Source organism: Equus asinus, chromosome 2 (assembly GCF_041296235.1).
Source record: "Equus asinus isolate D_3611 breed Donkey chromosome 2, EquAss-T2T_v2, whole genome shotgun sequence".
Taxonomy (NCBI): domain Eukaryota; kingdom Metazoa; phylum Chordata; class Mammalia; order Perissodactyla; family Equidae; genus Equus; species Equus asinus.
Window position 1 is genome coordinate 139357357 of NC_091791.1, and position 14771 is coordinate 139372127.

The 14771-nt window shown below is 43.0% G+C and overlaps 1 protein-coding gene and 1 long non-coding RNA gene across 3 annotated transcripts in view; one reads left to right on the forward strand and one right to left on the reverse strand.

Annotated features, from left to right (window-relative positions):
• Positions 1-2114: 2114 nt before the first annotated feature.
• On the reverse strand, positions 2115-8645 carry LOC106837531 (uncharacterized). Its single transcript, XR_001399649.3, has 3 exons — positions 8119-8645; positions 6409-6534; positions 2115-4520 (listed from the first exon to the last, which is right to left on the reverse strand). It is a non-coding gene; the product is annotated as an uncharacterized lncRNA (long non-coding RNA).
• The window catches only part of MYO1E (myosin IE), a 192194-nt gene continuing 186049 nt past the window's right edge, over positions 8627-14771 (forward strand). The window contains exons 1-2 of one of the 2 annotated variants that reach the window (XM_070500699.1): positions 8627-8850; positions 9014-9201. In XM_070500699.1, coding sequence (XP_070356800.1) covers positions 9199-9201 — 3 coding nt within the window. In that variant the 5' untranslated portion in view covers positions 8627-8850; positions 9014-9198. Of the gene's footprint in view, positions 9202-14771 lie in introns of both variants that reach the window. The other variant, XM_044764793.2, reaches the window with a different exon arrangement.

Sequence of the window (14771 nt, forward strand, 5' to 3'; positions counted from 1 at the left end):
TTAATTTGCATTGTGCGTGTACATCTTTGGATAAATTCCCAAAAGCAGAATGGCTGGTCAGAGATTGCACGATTCTGTAATGTTGCTAGATAGTGTCAAATTGCTTTCCATAAGATTTCTACCTAGTTATACTCCCACCAAAAATATAGAGGAAAACTTTCTCCACAGCCTTGCCAACAGAGAGATAAGGAGGGAGAGAAGGTTAAGGAAGGAGTGGTTCAGCATCAAAAGCAACAGGAGAACAACTGGATGAAGACTGCAAAGGGCACAGGCAATGTCAGACCTGACATCTCCCCTGAGGGTCAACCAGCCTCTCCCAGAGATGCTGGAATCTCCATTAGCTCCAGCTGAACAGGTCTAACATGGAACTCACCGAAACTGGAGTCTCCTCTTTGTTTCTCATTTTCTACCAATGGATCACCATTTTTTCACATTTAAAAGCTTGTAGGAGAGAGTGTGGGCAGGTAGACTTTCACTTTTTATCCTACAAACTCTAAATTCATATGCTTTTTTTTATAACAAGAAGTGTATATTTCTTTTGTAATTTAAAACCAATGGTAATGTACTACAGAGAAAATGGAAGTCTAGTCACTTTTCTTGTGGTTTTTATTTATCCATTCAACCACTTTTTATTCTGTTAGCTGTTTTTGTTTTGTTTTTCCTGCCAGGTGCCTAGGGGACTGGTTTTAAACAATTTAGCTTTACAGAGAAGTTTAGTTAAAAAAAACATTAATTGTACTTCTTTATAAATTATTCCTAAGCATCGCTCCCCCTGCCACCACTCTCATACCCACTCTCAGTTTTTATTTTTTTTTTTCACTTCTTGTTAATTCTGTTTATTTTCTCATAATGTTTTCTTTTCTTTTTTTTTTTTATTAATGTTATGATGGATTACAAACTTGTGAGATTTCAGTTGTACGTTTTTGTTAGTCATGTTGTGGGTACACCACTTCCCCCTCCGTACCCTCCCCCCACCCCCCCTTTTCCCTGGTAACCACCGATCAGATCTCCTTCTCAATATACTAATTTCCACCTATGTCCACTCTCAGTTTTTAAACTGGAAAGAAATTTAGAAAAAATGTTTAAGTAATAGTTATTGGGGCTGCGATACTATTTTAGGGCAAATTTATATAGTAAGAATTCATTATGGTTGTGTGGTATTTTTATGTGCTATAATGCACTTTTCAATCACCAAGTTCCCTTATATTTAAGAAAGTGCATATTTATATCCATTTTATACCATTTGGAGCAAAACTGTACCACCTTAAATTATAGAAGCTTTTAACTGTCATAAGTTTTGTACTGATAAGGACATTAGACATTAACACACCTGAGCCATCTTTCCTATGTGGCATCAGGCAACAAGCCAGGTAACAAGGGCACATCTTGATGGATCTCATGGGGGTGCTGCCTGCCAGCTCAGCTCACAGTTTAGTTCCATCTGCACCACCACCTCTGTCAACCTAGCAGCAGTTATTCAACTATGTTCCTACTAAGTTGCATTTAGCCTTGTTGCTTCATCAAAATTAGTGAAATATAGGAAAAATATAAATGTGAACACCAGTAAACAGAAGTCTAGTTCTCACAAACTTAGAACAATCCAGACAAAGGAGGAAGTGTTAGGTGTGCAGAAGATGGTGAATCTTGAACCTCAGCAATGACAACTCATACTTGGAACTCTCTATGTATCCATCACTATGCTAATCACTTCCTATGACTTAATTCATTGAATCCTCACAATACTATGTGAGAAATAGATGATGGAGGTACTATCATTATCTCTGTTTTTACAGCTAAGGAAGACAATTCACATTCATAGAGAGGGAAATAGCTGACTCAAATCAGAAAGCTGCCTTTTAGACATTAGATGGTCAACTCTGCTCACCTGGAATGGAGAAGCCCAAATTTAAAGAGCATCTACCAAATTCTGGAATTACAGCTTAAGACTGCATCTAAGAGACCAGGCACCATTTGGAATTTTACACTATATTTTAGCTCTCTGAAAAGAGAACCCTCTTCTTAAAAAACACAAATCTGTTTTTGGATTTGATACAACTGACATTGGTGCATATTTTCAGGAACACATTGTATATGAAAGTGGGAAGTCCTTGTGTTGTTGTATATATATATTGTTTATTGAGGTCATAATAGTTTATAACATTGTGAAATTTCAGTTGTACATTATTATTTGCAGTCACCATATAAATGTTCCCCTTTACCCTTTATGCCCACCACCCAACCCCCTTCCCCTCCGGTAACCACTAATCTGTTCTCTTTGTCCATGTGATAGTTTATCTTCCACAAATGAATGAAATTATATGGTGTTTGTCTTTCTGCTTCTGGCTTATTTCACTTAACATAATACCCTCAAGGTCCATCCATGTTATAAATGGGACAATTTCGTCTTTTTGACGGCTGAGTAGTATTCTATTATACATATATATACATCTTCTTTATCCACTCATGAGTCGCTGGGCACTTGAGTTGCTTCCACATCTTGGCTATTGTGAATAGTACTGCAGTGAACACAGGGGTGCCTAAGTCTCTTTGAATTGTTGATCTCAAGTTCATTGGATGTTGTTGTATATGTTTTTGACGTACATGGAAAGCTGTGAAGACAATGGGGACAGCGCACTTGTCTTATTCTCCTCCCATGCCTACAACAGTGCTCAGCAAATATTTGTCGTGGTGAGTGAAAACAGTAGTGGTTTGGAAACCATGCTGCCAACATGCAGAGAACCAACACCAAGAAACACTCTATTCAAAGTAAATCCCCTTGATGAAGGGGGAGGCTATGCAGGTGTGGGGGCGAGAGGTATATGGGAAATCTCTGTAATTTCCCCTCGATTGGCTGTGGCCCTAAAACTGCTCTAAAAAAAATAAAGTCTATTGAAAAAGGCAAATCTCCCCAAGTGTCTATAACAATATCTTAAAAAAAATGTCATCTTAAATATACACACACACACACAGATCTATGTGTATATACAAATATTTATAGGCATATATATAAACACATTCATAAATGCATGATAGTAAAGGCAAAACATATGTCACATCTTAAATATACAAACATATTTATAGGTATATGATGATAAAGTTGAAATGACAATGATCGTTGCAAAACCTATGCAGTTTTTTCTGTCGGAGAGGTGAATGGAACCGCCTTCACAGCCTCACCAAGACAACTGCGTATAAATTAAGGCAGCAGACAGACGTAGTCGGCAAGCTGTTGCATGCCCCAAATGTGGAGTGCCTACAATGTCCCCTCCTCCGATACTCTGTCTCCATTCACCATCTCTTCTTAATGTGGCAGTAGCTTTAAGACACCACCCCTGTGACAACATTTGCTTGGAATGTGACTGTAAAGACACCTGGGCCAGGCAGAGTCTTCCATAGGCTTGCCAGTGACCTACGACCTGGGTGGTGTGGTTTGAAAGCTTGAGCTGGGTGAGTCAGATTCTCTCGTTCTTTGTCTTCCTCCAGTTGTCTATCTGGAACTTGAATCAGGAGACCAAGAGGGACATTTCCAGTGAGCCGTGGGTAGCATTGCAGAAACGTCGTTTGGGGGCCTGAGTCAGGATCAAGACACACTAGAGACACCTTGCAAGCTGAAATTACAGCAGGAGGAGTGACTACGAGTAAGTGGGGAAAGCTTGAAGAGACAGAAGAAATCCACGCATGCAGACCAGCCTGGAGGCCAGACAAGGCCAGAAAGCATGGACAGTCTTACTTTCCTTTGTGTTCTGTTTCCCCTGGCTTCCTGGGCAAATATACCTTTAAAAAAACTTTCTCATGAAGAAACCCATGTGCTTCTTTTTGGCTCCTTGTTACTAAAAGAGACTAAATTGGAACAGCAGATAGCAGGAGAAAAAAGTCTCTGACAATAGAGTATATAAACTTTAAAAGAAAACAAAAACAAGACCAGACAGGAGAACTGTACAAGGTCAGTGGTCCAGGGCTACGAAGGATAGTGGCAAACAGTGGTTCCATTCAATGGTCCCCAAGGACCTGAGCTCCGTGCAACCCTGGGCGATAATCGATATTTATAGCAATGACCTTGAGTCTTCAGGCACAGGCTGCTTGACGTTCAGCATATTTTCAAAAGGCAATGAAGCATGCAGTTTACTTCAGAAAAATTTTCCTTCAAGTTAAAAAAAGTTTGGGTGCTTTAAAAAGGCAAGGTTCGTGCAGTTCCTTGCTATTTTTTAGTTTTTCAAATGCATATATTTATTTATACATGCCTTGCCTTATTCCAGCAAAGATTAATGATGACTTCCAAAAATACACAAAATCCAATAAGATAGCATAAATTGACAGTAAGAGGGAAGAAGAAAGCAAACCAGGGTGTGGACATAGAGTTGATCCAAGAGACTCAGTTATCTGTAAAACTCACTTCTGTGGAACACCCCACTCCTTGGAAGATCATGGAACACCATAACTAGTATTAATCATTATTTGATCACTTTTAAATCTAGAGCAGGGTCAGGGTTTATCTTCTGAATGTAAAAATCAAATTGAAACTGGAAGAAAGGAACAAAGAAAATATTGGCTTAAATCAGAGAAAATGTAATAATAAATGTATATAAACATGCATTTCATAAGCTGTCAGTTTAAACATATGTTTACATATGTCTGTTCCTTTATTTTGGTGAAATCATTCCTTTATTTCAGTAAAATAATTATTACATTATAGGAAAACTTTTTTACATTGATCCAAGTAGCATCATATTACATTATCCAACTGTTAATTTTCTGCAATATCTTTTTTATAGATCAATATTAACCTATTAGGAGAAGAACACAGATATTTAAGGTTGAGTTAAATTCCACAAATGTAATTGTTAGGTCTCATAAAAAAGCAAGAATTTTTCCAGGAGCCCTGGTTTTAATAAGTTCTTCCTATGCATACTGGGCCTGCATCAGGGAAAATTTCTTCTGATGGACACTCCTACTACAGAGTCACCGCTTCCAGGGGAAAAATTGGGGCTTCAGAGTCAGGCAAATATATAGATTTGATGCACGGAAGCTGCGTGATACTTGGGCAAATTGCTTCACCAGCCTCTCAACTCAGTCTCTTAACTGCAAATCACCTTACTAGGGTTGTATGGAAGATACAAATAAAACATATACAGTACAAATAAGATATCGTACAGTAAGCACTTAGAGCAGTAGCTGATACCCACTGAACCTAACAAATGATGTCTGTTGTGGTAGAAAGAGTGATGACCCAGGACATTTCGCATTGATGTGACACAAGTCTCTAAGTCCTTAGCGTCTTGTTAAAGATTTCTGGCCTAGTTTTCCCGTTAACAAGTTTTTCTTTAATTCTATTGTGGTGAAGGCATTCTGATGTTCTTTATGGTACTGACATGGAAATAGTTTCATTGCCTTATATTATCTTCTTACTGATTGTTTTCCAAAATGTATAAGCAGTGATTTTTTTTTTCACTGATAGATCCATATGGGCAATTGTACTTTGTATCCATCTTGATCTTTTCCTTTGTTCCTTTTCTTTCAGCCCCAGATAAAGTGCAGCTAATCATGCCAACGTATGTATAGTCTCATCCGACTAGCTCCATCATGTGTCTAGAATGAGTTTTACAATGATAAAAGTTGCTTCCACTTCATGGCTACTATGACCTCGAATAAGAATAAACATCTGGTAATATATTACTGAGTCCTCTGAAAAATAGGTGTGAATTAAGAAAATTAGAAAGACTTTCACTATAAAAAGTGAGGATTTTTTGGGGGGAGGTGTAATTTGGCCAAAAATCTAGAGTGACCATAATTTATCATTCAAACTTGGTCTTTTAGAGAATGCAAGAGGGGAAACTAACAATTTCACTGAGATAAAGGCACAAGCCAGCACACTCCCAGGTAAACCAGGACAAAAGGTCACCCTAGCTGAAACTGACACTGCGTCTCCCTAAGACGGGGATGGAGCAGGGCAGGGCTTGAAGGAATTCTTCATGAAATTACACGCTCTGCTACATGATCACACACTATCTTCTATGTTCAAAGTGTGAATTAGTGAGTTCTGCTTTGAGAATCCAAGCTGAATCTGCCCTTACAGTATCAGACTTAGTTTTAATCTTGATGCCTCAAGAAAAAGAGAATGACACAAAGACCCACAGAGGCATAACTAATATGATCAAGAGCTGTAGATCCTAATGTTTGGGCAGTTATGGCATCTTTGAGAATTTGATCAAAGCTATTAACTTTCCCTGAAGAAAAGGGCACACACTAACAGCCCCAACGACTTGGCACGCAATTCAGAGGGTCACAGTCGGTCTGATGGCACCCAGGGACCCAGGTCTGAATCTGCAGCCAAGAACAATGATATAGGTGAAGGGAAAAAGGAACGAATATTTGTTGACCATCTTTACACACACTTCATTTCATACTCACATCAGTCTATCTTCTAATAAGGGAACTGAAGCTCAGAGGAATGAAGATCTCACAGCTAGTTAAGTGGAAAAGCCAGTCTTCAAATGCAGGTTTATGTGCCACTAAATCTCATAATCCAAGTACTGCCTAGACATAAAAATTAATACCTATATTTATATTTCAATCTGGAAAGGAATTATATTACAAAATCATGAAAAATGAACACAAGCATTTATCTTCATCAAAGTCTCACCCACTAGAGATTATTAGGGTAAATACATCCTAAAAAAGTAAGCATTTTTCAAGAACCTCAAATGCTAATACAACCGGCAAATAGTGTCAAGGTAGTTTTAGATAAATCCGAGATTGATAGATTGCTGATGGATTATTAAGAGATTCTCAGTGTCTTGTGTATCCCTGGGTTAATCTTGGGGCAAACAACTCCGTCTGCCTGTATTCCTTGAACCCCTTATCAATCCAATGACGAATCAAGGTTGACCCTGGACAGGATGGTGGCTTAGGCAATACGTGTCATTTTCAACCTAAGTAGTATTTCTTGTGTTACTGATAAGCTCAAATTTCTCTTTCGGTAACCTCTATTCCTTAGCTCCTAAAATACCTCACGGTATTCTGAAGCTGACATGCCCCCGAGACATGGAATCAGATTCACTGAGAATTTGATGAATCATGGCTGTATACGTCCCCCGCCAACGCCTAGTACATAGCAAGTGCTCAGCAGACGTCTCGCTGTTTCCTTTCCAGTCTGCACTACAGACGGCAGCCAGGTGAATTCTCTACAGCTCCAAATATGGCAGTTGCTTGTACAAAACTACTGTCGCTTCTCATTATATCTGTACTTTTCCTATAATTATTTATTGTTTTAAAAATTTATCTTCTGTCTCCGTCCTTCTAAAATTGTAAGCCTGGTGAGGGCAGAGACCATGGTACCCACAGTTGCTGAGCGGGCCTATAGCAGGCATTCTGTTATATCTATTGCCTAGCTGTGTGGATGATTATCACAAGAATTTAGTCAACAAGATTTCTTTAAAATGGAGATATAATTCACATACCATAAGATTCCCCCTCATAAAACGTACAGTTCAGTGGTCTTTAGTATAACCACAGAGTTGTGCAATCATCTCCCTTATCTAATTCCAGAGTATTTTCATCGCCACAATAAGAAAAGGCATACCCATTAGCAATTACTCCCATCGTCCCCTCCTCCTAGCCCCCGGCAATCACTAATTTACTTTTTATCTCTATAGATTTCCCCATTCTCTACTTTCATGCAAATGGAATCATATAATATGTGGTCTTTTGTGCCTGGCTTCTTTCACTTAACACAATGTTTTCCAGGTTCATCCATGTTATAGCATGTGTCCATCCTTCCTTCCTTTTCAATGGCTGAATAATATTCCAGTGTATGGATTTACTGCCTTTTGTTTATCCACTCTAGACAAGATGGTTTTTAACATCCATTCCAACTCAAGGACCCTATATTCCAGTGAAGGGCTACCACGGAAGTTCATAAAGAAATCACAGGAAATCATTAGACTTCCTAGTTCTTCTCTCCCTGAAGTTTTAAAATCTTACCCACAGCAGATACCCAGAGGACAGCCCTGCTGTGACCCACGAAGTATACTTCCTGAACCCTTAAAACAGTAAAATCAGACTCCCTATCTTTATTTCAAGATTCTGCTTCTCCCCTACCCCAATCTTCTCATTGCCCACCTGATTTCTTGAAACAAGACGCTCTGGAATAACGCACTTTTCCAGCTCTGACTGTGCTGCTAATCGTTGTCAACAGATACGTGCTGACAGGGGTTCGGCGGTCCCGATTTCCTACTTCTCTCTCCCCTTGCCTCTGCTCACTGCACGTGCAACTTCTCCACGAGTAAAACATTAATAAATAAATAAATAAATAAATGAAAAGCCTTCCTTTGTTTTCCAAGGAAATTCAGGTAAAAGGAGGGGTGGGGAAATGATATTTTTGACTTTCCTCACAATCCAGACGTTGGAAAGAAAAAGGATTTCCTTTGGGCTGCTGCCACGACTCTGATCTTTTAATGCTGATAAAATATTTCCTTCTTCTTAAAAAAAAAAGTTCTGGGAAAATCATACCACTTCAGCTTGGAAGCTACAACTGCTCTAACTTTCGCGTTAAAAAATAGAAAGTGTGAGGTTTCCCTTTCGCTCTTTCATAGAGGGTTTTCTTCCTAACAGCTCGCGTCTCGCAAGCGGGAGCGAGCTGGGTCGGCAGCGCTCCGCGGAGGCTGGCGGCAGCAGGACTACAGGATCCAGAAGTCTTCGGAAACTCCAGCAGCTCCACGCTTGTTGGCTACTATGGTTTCCCTGAGGAGTGACGCTGTTAAAACAAACCCTGATTGGTCAGGCCTGAGCTGAATTCTCCATTTATGGACAGATTGCCCAGCCCGAGCCGAGGCTGAGCCAAAGGAGTACGGAGTAAGTAGCCGAAGAAAAAGGAGCCGAGGCAGGGCAGCTGGGAAGACGCGCGGAGAGCAGCGGACTCACCTAGGCGGGCGGCGAGCGCCTGGTCCGACTGGACCCCTGCGCTCGGCAGTATGCGCCCCGCCTGCTAAGTCGTCTGCTTCTCGCCCTCACCTAGCGCCGCCGATCCCGCCTGGATGGAGTCCCCCCAGGGTTCTCATTGGCTCCTGTGAGTGCTTGGGTGTCGAGAGCCTGTTTTTGGCGAAGGGAACCAACTTTTGAAGTTCGCCCAGGAGACTGCGTTCCAGCCCCAGCTCCCCGGCAGCCGGACCCGGCAGAGGCGCGACCGCGGCGCGAGTCACCATGGTGAGTTGGCCGCGCCGCGTCCCAGGACGCCTGAGCCTGGGATGGGGCAGGAAGCCCGGCGCAGGGCACCCACCTCGGGAGTGCTGCCGAGGCCGGGAATGGAGAAGTGGACGCGGGAGTCCGCACGTCGCGAGCTCCTGTTTCCTGCTGCTTTCGGTCCGGCCGGGCCGGGGGAGAGGAGCGAGGGGCCAAGGAAAACTTTCTTTCGAGTCGGTTTCGGCGTCGCCAAACTTTCGGTGGCCGGGTTGCGATGGCTGCCAGCTGTCGGGAGCCGGAGTGTGGGTCGATCTGAGTTCGGGCGCACGGCCCGCGGGGGTCTGTTTCTCCCTGCGGGGGAGCTGGGCGCCGCCGCCGGTGCCCCTTTGGTCCTCGCCGCCTGGGGAGGCTGGCTGGCACGCTGGCGCGGGCGCGGCTGGCTGCGCCCCCTCCCCTGCGCCCCCTTCCCTGCGTCCCCTCCCCGCCGCCCGGCCCGCGCCCGCAGCTATCCCCACGGGCATCGCACGCCGGCCGGAGCGGCGCGGGCGCACAAAGGCCGGCGGGGGCGCCAGGTAGGGCGAGCACCTGGCGGGGACAGGCTGCAGGAGCGCAGGGACCGGCGCAGCCTGCACCGCGCTGGCCTCGGCTTGGTGGGGCGCCGGGCAGGGTCTCCGCCGAAAAGGCCGAGTAAACACCGCCCACCCCTCCCCCAAGTGCAGGGTGCCTGGCACTTTCTGGGGGTACCGTGAACGGTCCGCACGGGAGGAAGCCGAGGGTTTCTGTTCTTTTTCCTTGGGCACTTTGGGAATGTATGGAAGTGGCTGGCTTTTTCTCTGACTTCTCCTCTCCCCCACCTCCCCGCTCTGCCCCCAACCCCCTCTCCCCCCCCCCCCCGCCCCAATCACCGTAGCTTCATCCCTTGGGCTTCAGTGTGCTGTACTTTTCTTGCCAAACCACAAACGCAAGGACTCTATTTTGAAGACATTGGCAGTCCATCAGAAAAAAAAAGTTCAGCTACAAGGCTTCATAGTTTCCACACTTGCTCTTTTCAAATAATCCGGCTTACGTGGATGAACTGGTCCTCTTCTGGTTGTTTACTTGTTTTTTAATGACAGCGAAAGTGGAGCTAAGTCCAAATGATAACAGTACAGCGCTCCTTTATCCCGCATGAGCAGCCTGCGGGAATGTAGCCAAGGCCCATCGCAGCCACATACAGCGCTAGGAAGCAGCCCTTGACCCACTGCTGTGTTTATTCAAAAGAATGATTAAAAACAAACACAAAAATATTTAAGGGCATCTTTGACCCAAGCTTTTTCTTCTTACATAACCTAAAATTATGTCACATTTGCCCCTACCTGAGAAGACACTTTGTCTGTAAATAAATTTCCTCTTTCAGTTTTCAGGTTTAAGAAATCAGTCGCCCCTAAATTATTTCTGGAACCGGATCCAAAGCCATTTACTTACACTGAGTGTGTGCTTGGGTGGAGCTACCTAATTGGGTCACTGCCTAATGGGCCACTTGAACATAAGCAGTGTGATAGTCCTAGGACTTTAGAATTGCTGTAATTATTTTCCACGGTTCAATATTGCTGAAAAGAACCCACAATGTGTTTTTGCCAAGAGCTTAAGGAATCCTTACTGAATTTAAGTACTTGAGGGGTACCTTGAGAAAATGAACTTTCCCTTAGTTTACTTATTTTTCATGCTGAGCAGACCGAGAAGTAGTCTAGGATGCCTTTTTGGAGACCTCGCAACCTCGGTGCTCAACTTGGCCCCATTGCTCTTGAAGTAAATGGTTGGTCAAATGGATGCTGAGGAGGCGTGTGGTATGGAAGACTCTTCTAGAGTTGTGTTAGCCTGTCCATCGGAGGACAGGGTGTGACTTACCTGTTGATGGGTTCCCTGCCAACAGCACAGATGGCCATGTTGTGGGCTGCCAGGAGACTATCAGTGTGTCAGATACGGTTGCTGAGGCCACAAGTCCTTGACAGAAAAGTTGAAACAGCTGGCTGTCCTGATGTAGGAGATGTTTTCCATCTCCTGGATCTGGAGTAATTTGGCAGAAATTAAGTGAATTATTTCTTCAGAGGCTTGAAGAATTGTCTGTTCATTAGATATGGGAAATTGCCTTAGAACAGAGCATCAGCATCTTAAATAGTCAGAAGCCTCAGTTATAGTGTTTTCTGTTTATGTAAGACCTCTTCAAGCCAAATGACGCTTCATTTTGTCTCACGTCTGTCTGGGTCTGCCCAGCTGCATCCCTCAGCTGCTTAGAACAAGAAGAGAAGGGGCATTGCTTTCAGTGGGTGTGGCTGAGGGCTAGCACGGAGGATATAATTCATCAGGCCCTTGGCTGGGCTGGAGGGAGAGCACCTGTACTGTGGATTTTTGCGTGTGTGTGTGTGTGTGTGTGTGTGTGTGTGTATGTATGTTGCATCTCTTAGGAAGTCTAGTAGACATAAGAAGACTGTCCTCCTCCACCGAAGGGCCTACCAAGACTCATTCAGTTGTGACTCACGAGGAAGATTGCCATCTTCTGACTCATGAACACAATGTATAGTTTATAGGCCACTTCATATCTTTCTCCTGAAAACTCACTTTGGGACACTTTTCTCCATCTTGGGAGAAGGAAGAACGCTACTGGCAATAGTAATTTGTATCTTTTTCTTTATGAGACTTGACCTGAAAATAAGAACCTCTGCTTGTCTTTATAATTTAGTGCACATTGGTCAGAAGGGTGCCACGGTCTCCTTTGACTTTAATTAAGAATACTACCGATCTAAAGTTTCGTTTGTAGAATCTGGCTTTGTCATCATCCAGAGAGAAAGTTCTGCTTTTGTGGCCATGACCAGTTGGGACTGTCTAATGGACTGGAACCCAAGTCTATAGCTCTGTTATATACTTTGGACCCAGAAATTATGATTCGTGGGGCCTCTGTGACTTAGCCATACTGAAATAGTTGAGTAAATTTGAATTGGCCATCACCACAGAATGTGTTCAAGGTGTGTCCCCTTTTTCTTACTTGCGTGTTACTTGTGAGTCAATTGCAGATGTCATATAAAAATGCACAGAAACAGGGCTCTGAACTTAGAAATCTGATGGATAGCCGACTACAAGGTAGGTAAGGTCCTTTGGGTGAAGGCATGACCTGTTTTTAGAAAGTCTGGAATCCATTTCAAATATGTTTTCTGGGAAGGTAACCTAGTCCAATCCCACTGATTAGTTTATCAGATTGCTAAGTAGTCTCTTGGCCAAAACAACTCTATTCAACAAAACAAAACCAGAAAGGGATAGGAGAAAGTGCAGAAATGTTTTTTTTTCTTTTTTTTTAAGATTTTATTTTTTTCATTTCTCTCCCCAAAGCCCCCCCAGTACATAGTTGTATATTCTACGTTGTGGGTCCTTCCAGTTGTGGCATGTGGGACGCTGCCTCAGCGTGGCTTGACAAGCAGTACCATGTCCACACCCAGCATTCGAACCAATGAAACACTGGGCCGCCTGCAGCGGAGCGCGTGAACTCAACCACTCGGCCACGGGGCCAGCCCCTGCAGAAATGTTTTGATGGACGCAGAAGACTTAGGGAAAATTCTGGAGTCAAGGACATTATCTAGGGCGGGATTGAGTGTGCCAGTCTCATGGGAAATACACAGCCAGCCCAGGGCAAGGCTCATCACTGAGAGTCCAGATGAACACCTGCAGGTCAGCTGTTTGCAGCCGCTCTATTGTAAGTCTCAAAGTGCTTCCTTCTATTCTCTCACCAGCGGGAAGGTCTAAACTTCAGCCACCTATCTAGTAAGAGTGTTAGATTTTTACTGATACATCCATACCTTCCCACTGGGTTTCCCTTAAGAGAGGGAGTTGCTGGGTCTTTTCAATCCATGGAATATTAAAACAGAAGAAATCTGCATCCAGCTGCTCCTATTCGGAGCTATCTGAACATCAGTCTAGATAGTTCTATGAGTGATGAGGCTGCATATCGAACATCTCTTTCTTAACCCTTCACATCCCTCCTTCAGTGAAAATACCCACCTCTCCCGCCCCAATATTGCACGATGGACCTCTTTTATTACTCCTTTCGCAGTTAAATCTCATGAATTCGAGGTCTGTTTCAGGGGTTATCTTTGGGGCTAGATAATGAGCATTTGGTAAATATGATTTGAAATCCACACGACTTTTTGCCCCTGTACTTAGTGTTAATGTCATGAGCTCTTGTGAGACTAAATGAAAGAGAGAACCTGGAGGACTTTGCATGTCCTGATGAGGAGAGGACTGAGTCTCATTACTTGGTAAGAACTTGTGAAAGTTCTTTTCATCAGCTTCCAAAAGCAAAAATATTTTGAAACTCTATACAATGCAAGGTATTATCAGCTTCATAATGGGATATATAGAAATTGTGTACACTCATGATTTTCCAAATTTGAGTCATCTACTGTTTAGTTTTTTCAAAGATGCAGCAACCTGTGTTTTTATCAATATGTGATTGAAATGAATTTCTTCATGGTGAATTTTTAATTAATTTTTTTCATACCTTGCCGGGACTTAATATTTACAGAGCAAATACGGGGTTAATGGTTAAATGCCAAAGGTATTAAAAATAAACATCTCAGCCTTATAAGAACATTCTGTAATAATGGTACACAAATTGTGTTTTGAATTTCAACTTCAGAATTTATTTTGGCAGAGTCGAAAGGTTTTTGGGCATCTTAGTGAAGTATTTTTTTTTGCATATCTTTGTGACAGCCATGCTTGGGAGAAGTTGAACCGAAATGATTGTCCCTAAAATAGTGACATTGTCTTTGGCAAGCCATGGAACTTAGACTGCACATCTGGGTGAAGTCAGCCCACCATGGGAAGAATGTCATTAACATTGTTCAAAGCACTTTTGAATGGTTATTTAAGAAAATCTATTTTTAAACTTCCTTTATGACCTAAAATGTTTGTGTCCAGCCTGGTCCCCCATCTTACCAGAATTTGCACCAGGTCCCTCTCAGCTGTTTTCCAGAAGTTACATTCTGCCTCACAGGAGGAAATAATGGCCCTACTGAAGATGTGCAGTATCATGGAAAGCAGGTTCTGGAGGCCAAAAAGGAGGTGGCCCTTTCTAGGAATAAGTGTAGGAATCGCTCTGAAGGAAGCCACACTCTCTTGAGCGTTTTGAGTTCTGATGTGTTTGTTAAAAATGGGGCTGGCCCCGTGGCCGAGTGGTTAAGTTCGCGCGCTCCGCTGCAGGCGGCCCAGTGTTTCGTCGGTTGAGAATCCTGGGCGCGGACATGGCACTGCTCGTCAGACCACGCTGAGGCAGCGTCCCACATGCCACAACTAGAGGAACCCACAACGAAGAATACACAACTATGTACCGGGGGGCTTTGGGGAGAAAAAGGAAAAAATAAAATCTTAAAAAAAAAAAAAAATTCATTCATAGGACTCTATAATCATTTACTACCTTTTGGAAAGTAAAACACACACTACATTGTAGAAAGCCCAGAAGAGAGCTTAAGGATTCTATCCTACATCCTTTTGCTTGACTTCCCAGAGAGATCTAGAAGGGTTAAATGACTTCCAAAATCTCAGAGCCAAGTTTTGCCTGAGCTTCT